The sequence below is a fragment of the Manihot esculenta genome, chromosome 16, assembly GCF_001659605.2.
Source record: "Manihot esculenta cultivar AM560-2 chromosome 16, M.esculenta_v8, whole genome shotgun sequence".
NCBI lineage: Eukaryota > Viridiplantae > Streptophyta > Magnoliopsida > Malpighiales > Euphorbiaceae > Manihot > Manihot esculenta.
The window spans coordinates 4,832,471-4,840,158 of NC_035176.2; the positions used below are offsets into that span (position 1 = coordinate 4,832,471).

At 36.7% G+C, this 7,688-nt stretch overlaps 2 protein-coding genes across 4 annotated transcripts; one reads left to right on the forward strand and one right to left on the reverse strand.

Moving 5' to 3' along the window:
* Positions 1–5,649, reverse strand: LOC110604019 (UBP1-associated protein 2C). 3 transcript variants are annotated; one of them, XM_021742041.2, is made up of 2 exons: positions 4,356–5,649; positions 1–3,385 (listed from the first exon to the last, which is right to left on the reverse strand). In XM_021742041.2, the coding sequence occupies exon 1, from the start codon at positions 5,530–5,532 to the stop codon at positions 4,357–4,359; it is 1,176 nt and encodes a 391-aa protein (XP_021597733.1). In that variant the 5' UTR covers positions 5,533–5,649; the 3' UTR covers positions 1–3,385; position 4,356. The 3 variants fall into 3 exon arrangements, with proteins under 3 accessions (XP_021597733.1, XP_021597734.1, XP_021597732.1); XM_021742042.2 differs by having other exon boundaries at positions 1–2,349; positions 4,356–5,648; XM_021742040.2 differs by having other exon boundaries at positions 1–3,372; positions 4,356–5,645.
* Positions 5,650–6,306: 657 nt separating this feature from the next.
* On the forward strand, positions 6,307–7,688 carry LOC110603997. The gene is made up of 3 exons (XM_021742009.1): positions 6,307–6,318; positions 6,447–6,575; positions 6,984–7,688. The coding sequence occupies exons 1-3, from the start codon at positions 6,307–6,309 to the stop codon at positions 7,686–7,688; spliced, it is 846 nt and encodes a 281-aa protein (XP_021597701.1).

Here is a 7,688-nt window from a genome sequence, read left to right on the forward strand (position 1 = left end):
GAAGGAAACTCAGGCAATCCACAGTTTCAAAACAGAGAGAAAATCATCACGTGCAATAACAATACACGTCGCTCTAGACTGAACAATGGAATCAGTAACTACCACAAGAGAAGGGTAGCCTTCCACAATCACTGTTGATCACCACCTTTAAAAACCGAGTAGAAACCATCGAACACATCATCAATAAGATAGGAAGATAGTCGCAACCTCATATCTTAAGTCAATGCTCATCGTCCCCCTCCTAACACTCAGATTTAGCTTCAAAGGCACAAATTTGGGACCACCTCACCTGCACAAGCACAAACAACCAAACAACGAGAAACAAAACAAGGAAACCGACAGACCACTTTTACTAATAAGTACCTCCTACCGAAAGCAATACAAAAATTTAAAGAAAAAAAAAAAATAAGTCCCACTCAAGATGAGTAGGAAGAAAATCACATCCAAGTAAGGACAGAAGAGCCAGCCCTACTCAAAAGGCAAGGAAAAGACACATATCCAGCAAACCAAAGTCAAACTGCCTCACAAACAAAAGAAAAGAACCTGAGAAAAGTAGGAGAGAAAGAAAGCTAACAAAGAGTTCTTTCATTTCAGAACCCGTAGAAAATGGCATTGTTTAGTACTCATTATGTTGTATCCATGTCTTTCTGTTGTATACTCATTCTGCTCTACACCCACTTATACCCGCTCCTTAAAAGTTTGCTCATTCCCACTGGATTTCGTTAGTTTCATTGTGGAATCTTTCTGAATATATATATAAATTTAACGTTGTCAAACATCTTCAAAGCTTGAAAAAGAATTAAAGTACCATTGGAAAGGAAAATGATGCAAGCTATGAAAAGCTGAACCACAAAATTTATTATTAAAAATATTTTCCTAATTTCTGATGCTCAATGCACTGAAGAAAATTGATCAACCAAAGGTAATATAAATCACTTTTAAAGAAAATGATCGTCTTTTGAAATCAAAATCTTTTTCATAATTTTATTAATATTTTTTATTTTTCAAATTACAATAAAAGAATGAAAATAAATTACTTTTTTCAAGTTATTTTTGCAAGAACGAAAAGTAGATATTCTCTATATTTTTTCATTGCATATCAGAGGACCCTAACAGATCTTTTTTCCTGCATATCAGAGGAACCTAAAAGATCTTTTTCTCGTTAAGAGCACTGCAATAGTAAGGAACCCTTACAAGTTACAACTAAATTAAACAGCTCTGTTTCTGTGATGAAATAGAATTGTTTATACTAACCAAAAACAAAATGGAGCATTCACTATCCAATTAAAATTTAAGCAAAATACCTACGGGGAATGTTTTTGAAAATCATTTTATTAAATATTTAGAGTGAGAGAGAAGAAAATTTCAAACATGATATTAAAGATTTTGAATAGTACATAGAGGTTCCTATTCGTCTTCAAATCAACAGCCACTGCTGGTACTCTATTTGCCCAGATGTAGCATATCAGCATTCTCCGCAGGTAAAGCAAATCAGAATCCCAACTTCAAAGGGTTATGATATATGTGGTGGGTGGGATCAACCACCACAAAACACATCAACACACGGAGAAGAACCGCCAAATCATTAGTTAGCCAATCATGGGTTTTAGACTTTATAAATTATAACACACCCTAACTAAAAATTTACACAATAAGGTTTCAGAAATCCATTTGAAACTGCAGCCATCCATATGGACATCAATCTACCATGAGAAAAATTCAAACTACACAAGGGGGACCTAGAAAAACATTGTCAAAGCAAAGAACAAGGAAAGGCTAATCATCAAAACTTGCATTATATTGACATGACATCATTAAAGGATCAGCTGCCCAAATTTCCAAAAGCCAAATCCCATCTATTTGCATTGCACGGTCATGCTACAACCAAAATCTTCCACTTTGGATCCATTCAAATCACCCACAAACTAATTTAAATTATCAAAGATGTATCCCATGCTAAAAGTGGTAGAGGTTATACATTTTGTTGAGCAATTTATACTCGATGGCAATGCATCTCACCATTTTTTCTGGTCATCAAATAATACTATCATTCACTTTTTGTGCATGCACAAACCACAAAAGACAGTCAGATAAAAATCATACATATTAGAATAAGGTACATTGGAAGAATGGAATAAACTTGAAGGACACAAGGAACAACAAAGCTATTAGTACAAAAAGTTCAAAAGAAAAAATTCTAACTGCAAAATAGTTCTCTAACACTGCATAAGAAGCCAGTTGTTGCATCATGCATATTTTACTTATGAACAAGCACAGGAGACAATAACAATCTCTTGATATATTTTTGAGGGTGCCTTCTCTTTTCTGGTGAAGGTGGCAGGCTGAAAACTGTCCAAAATTACAAATGGTATCCAACTGCCTAAGAACCAGTATGAACAAGTATTCAAGGATGCTAAATAGACAGCAGAATGCCACAATATCATCAGCATATTAGATAGAAGCTAGACACAAGTCTTCCCTTTTTTCCATTCATTATTCACCAAGGATGATGGAATTCTAGTTATAATGTATATACACTTCGGATAGGTACACTCCAATAAAAATAAAGTCAGATTTAAACGAATGCTGTCTCTACTCAAGCACTGATAGAAGCATGATGTTATCAAGAGTCTGGACAAAGAAAAAGAAAACCAACAGCAAATCAAAACTTTCTGTTTTATTTGGGCCCATTTTTTCTATTATATTATTTGATAAAGTTTAAAATAGTGAAGAGTAGTCCAAAATGGATAGACTAGATATAAAATACCCACAACATGGAAAAAACAAGGGATGACTGTACCTAACAGCCCTCCACAATAATTGAAGCACACCGTGCTCGAAGAGGTACGAGATAAAGCAACAAAAACAATGCGATAATCTCAAAAATTAAAAGTGTGAAAGTCAATGCTGCATCAATTATGATAAGACACACACCACGCCTCTAGCAATATACGATCAATATCTAACATAAATCAAGTTGGCAATAAAACTAAAAATACTCACGCACTAATTAATACATGCCAGAAGAAAATACAAAAAATGAGCTTGTAGCAGCATGAACAACGCAAACTAATAAGCAAGAACTACGGTTTGTAGTAACTAATGATAAATGTATTCCAGCACACCAAAAAAGTTCTACAATCCTTCCAAAAAAGTACACTGATTTAGAGGCTAAACTAGCTTTGTAAAATTCACGTAGCACTAGCATCCATCACAAATCCAACCACAACTTTGAAAATGGAAGATGAAGTGAAGCAGCAATGAAAGCACAGCAGTCCACATAATTAAACCCAAAGATTTAAATGTCTTCCGTCACCAAATCACGACAACCATTTAAAGCATTTGTGCCCAAGAAGCTGTCAACTCATACACCTGAACCAAACACCTATCAGAACACAAACCAATACATAAACAGAAACTGAAATAAAGCAAAAATATCAACCTAACATAGCAGAAGGAAGCCAAAAAAAAAAAAAATTAAGATGAGTCTACAATGCACATGACAATCAAAGTCAGCAAGTTTGAAGCTTGTGTATGTGCAACAGATAACGCTCCAACACTATTACAAAGGAAATGGTAATTCAATTCAAGTATCCAACTGAAAGGTTTTCAGGAAACAAACACAGCCACCCTCAAGATATATTACACAGAAAGACCACTACAAGGAACATTAGAACAAAATTGTTCAAGGTACGGATACAAAGTATTGTTCTACAAAGCACTGAATACAGGCAAAATTGAGCACCTTGAAAGCATACATAATTCACTTGGAAAATTTTCAAAATAAACAGGACACGGTATGAAACTACAAAAAGCAGTCAAATCCATTATTAATAAATGACGTAGATCAGCAGGATTAAAGTATCAAATCTAGAAGGACGAAATCCAAGCATTCCAAAACTTGATATAACAAACGAACTTAGGAATGCACTAACGCATATCTTAGAATAATCACATCATTTCTTTTAAGAGAAGACGCAGTGAACAGCTAGCAAATATAACCATGAATGCAAAAAACCCAAAAGATGCCCCTAAAAGACCAAGAAGCAATCAGATGAACAAGGAAAGTAAAGGAAAGAGGATTTAGTGAGTCAACAAAATATTTCTGAACTTGGCCTTTGCAACATACACATGGACACACCAACTGCACAAAAAATTGTACGTGACAAGAGAGCTATCAACCAGGAAACAGATGAGGCAATCCACCCACAATAATCCATCCACAAACCAACAAATTAAACATGCCTACTATTTCTACCAAAAAGAAAATATACTTAAAATAACCAAGAGAAATATGCTCAATACCAAAAACTGCATGTCATCAAAACCATGAGAAAGTGAACCGCAACAGTTACCTCAATAATATGGTGGCATGCCCTGATACATCCCTCCAGGTGGAACTCTAGGGGGCAATGGCGATGAATGGTGTTGCTGAGACAGCCCATAAGGGGCACCAGCTGGATATCCTGCAGAAGCCATTCCAATAGAACTAGGAGGCATCCTATACATAAAATTGCCAGCATTATTCATTCCACCGAACTCACCAGAACTTGGTCCCCCATACTGTGGAACACCATATGGACCAGCATTACTACCACCACCAATCGAACCTGGCAACGAAGTATTCAATCCATATCCACCACTACCTAATCCAGAAAACCCTCCATAGGGTGGCAAACTTCCAGGAACACCATAGTGAGATCCAGGCATTGAAGACTGTGGTTGTGGCTGTGGCGGTGGCTGCGGCTGTGATTGTGCATTATCACCACCTACACCACCTTCGGTCTTGGCTTTTTTATTATCAACCGCCATTTTGCAGAGAATTTGATGCCCATCAATCATCTTTACAGTATCAGCAATGGCAGCCTTGGCAGCCTCCTCAGTCTTGTATATAATAAAAGCAAACCCCTTTGATTTACCCGTGGCCTTATCAAACCCTAGAGGTCCCTCTTCAATCTCCCCATACGTCAAGAAAAAACTTAACAATCTCTCTGAAGGTATATCATACGGCACATTCCCAACGTAGATCTTCCTCGACCAAACATCGCCACTACTAGAACCAGGATTCGATAGACCCGCGGAGGCCAACTGGGTAACAGTCATCCTGCCGTCAATTTTCTTGCTTGGTTCCTTCAGCGCGATTAAAGCACCGTCTACATGTTTAAACGTGATGAAACCAAACCCCTTGGATTTTCCAGTATTCTTGTCGAATATTACGACGGCCTCCTCAAGCTCGCCATAAGAGGCAAACAGAGAGCGGATGGTCTCGGTGGTGGTATTGGTGGAAAGGCCCCTGATGAAGAGCTTGCGGAGAGAGATGTCGCCATCGGCTACGGTGCGGATGGAATCGAGGACGTCGGGGTGACGGACTGCGGCTGTTTGGAGGATATCGAGAAGCTGCTCCTTTGTGAAGGGTTCGATTACCTTGCGGATCTCTTCTGGGGTTAAGGAGGTTGAGGCTACGGCGGCAGGAAGAGAAGGGATTACTGCGGTGCCATTTTCCTCGGCTTTTCGTTTCTTTGTGAAGTCCATAGCGACGGAAAGAGGAGAGAAAGAAACCCTACAAAGCGTCGGGGTCGAAGATAAGGTTATAAAGGCAGGATTCCAAAACCAAATCAAATTGGGAATACTAGGCCAAGTTCATGCCTTGCGAGTTTAATAAGTCTTCTATTCTTTTTAACCTAAAAAAAGGGCAATTTACGCCATTAAATTTTTGCTTTTCAAAATCAAACAAATAAATTTTTTTGTATTCTATCTACCCACAAAGATGGAGAATAATAATTTCATAAAAACCATTTCAAAAAAAAATAATTTCATAAAAGATACCCATACCTTTATATGATATTTAAATTTTATTTTTATTTAAAGTTTTTAAATTAATTAAATAATTACATTATTTTTTTATTTAAATTAATAAAATGAAAAAATCAACCAAAAAATTGTATTTGAAAAATCATAAAAATTAATATTTAGTGATGCATTAAAATTGTCGTTAATTTAATTATAAAACGTCATGATTGAGTTATGAGGCCAGATTCAACTAAGTTATGATACTCGATCACGGAAGTTTCATCTAAAAAAAAAAATTGAGCATCATAACGATTGATGCTTAGAGCAACACAAAACTCACTTTCTTCTTAATTGATTGAGCCTCTTATTACACAAGTTACCGTCAAATAATAGAATTCGCTAGATCTTCGTTATACTTATAATTGTGGAATCCTTATCCACTAGCTGGTACTAGTTGGATTTTCAGGACATTCGCTAACTAACTCCATTTCTTACAGTATAAAAAGTAAAGTATACATGGAATTAAAGGTATACATTCTTACACACTCATTCTAAGCTCAAACTACTTTTTTACACTCACTCTTTGTGATAAATTACTAATGTGAGTGTCAGAGTCGCTGTCATATATGCTAACCATCTCACTCTCTTTTTTACAGATTGACAAGTCATACTTTAGCTTATTTTCAGCTGCATTATTTGGTTCCATTGTCGATATATCTATTGAGCTTTTCTTGTTCATTTGGAATAAAATCCAACTTAACTTTCTATTTATCTTCTCAATAAAAGTACATTTTCATTTTTCTTTACTCTCAAAATAGCTGAAAACTCACGGGCTATTGCTAAGTCTGCTGCCAACAAAGGAGCCCTCGTCTCCTCCATCCCTAGTAATGGATAAAACACCCTTTCTATATATGGTTAATGAGGCAGACCTCAATAATCTGAATAATGAGTAGATTCTACAATATATCAAAAAGTTGTAGGCAACTCTTAAGCAATATAAAACTCTAGAAGAGGCCTCATTTATGACTCTCAGAATAAGGGTGGAAGCTTCCTTCGAGACCCTGAGGACTCAAACGAAAGCAATTCAAACGTAGTACAAAGGGAAGGCCAAGCTGGAGGATGAAGAATCATCGGACGAGGCCCCAAAAGACATCGATTGAAAGTTGGTTCATGCGGTACAAATATACTAAAAGGAGCAAGAGGAAGATTACAGTTTGAACGATGCTTCGCCCATACCAGAGGAAATTCTTGCAGAGACATTTTTCAAGAAGTTAAAGCTGCCTAGTTTGGATAAATACGACGGGACGGTAGACTCCATGAGTCATATGGCTATCTTTCGAACAATGATGCAGCCCCAGGATGTCAACGATTTTATATTGTGCCGAGTCTTTTCATCTACGCTCACAGGTTTGGCCCAGAAGTGGTACCAGCATCTGAGTCTAGATTCTATCCATAATTTTACACAGCTTGATATGTTATTTAAATACAAGTTTATTATCTGTATACCTCCTAAAAAGCTCTCCTCAAACTTGCAGAAAATTCGACATGGAGAGGGTAAATCTTTACAGAGTTTTATCTCACATTTTAATTTTGAAGCAATGCAGATTGAGGAACTAAATCACGAGATAGCATGTGAGGCATTAAAGAAAGGGATTCACAATATTAAGTTCATGGATTCTCTGATTAAAAATCTAGCTACTACCTATCAACAACTGATAGATAAAGCCCAGAAGTACATAAAACTGGATGACGATGTCCAAGCACTCAGGGAGGATAGGAAGACAAGGCAAAGCAAAGCCCAGAAGCTAGAAAGGCGAGGCTATGAAGGAAATCGCAAGAATTATCTTGTATCCCGAGAAAGGGACAAGCGAGGAAAGTATAAAACTATACACCATTAA

Bases quoted from the DNA above. Each gene is read 5' to 3' on its own strand.
- LOC110604019 (XM_021742041.2), bottom strand. From the start codon at position 5,532: ATGGACTTCACAAAGAAACGAAAAGCCGAGGAAAATGGCACCGCAGTA.
- LOC110603997 (XM_021742009.1), top strand. The intron at 6,576-6,983 runs GTACATTTTCAT...ATATACTAAAAG, and splicing joins TATTTATCTTCTCAATAAAA to GAGCAAGAGGAAGATTACAG.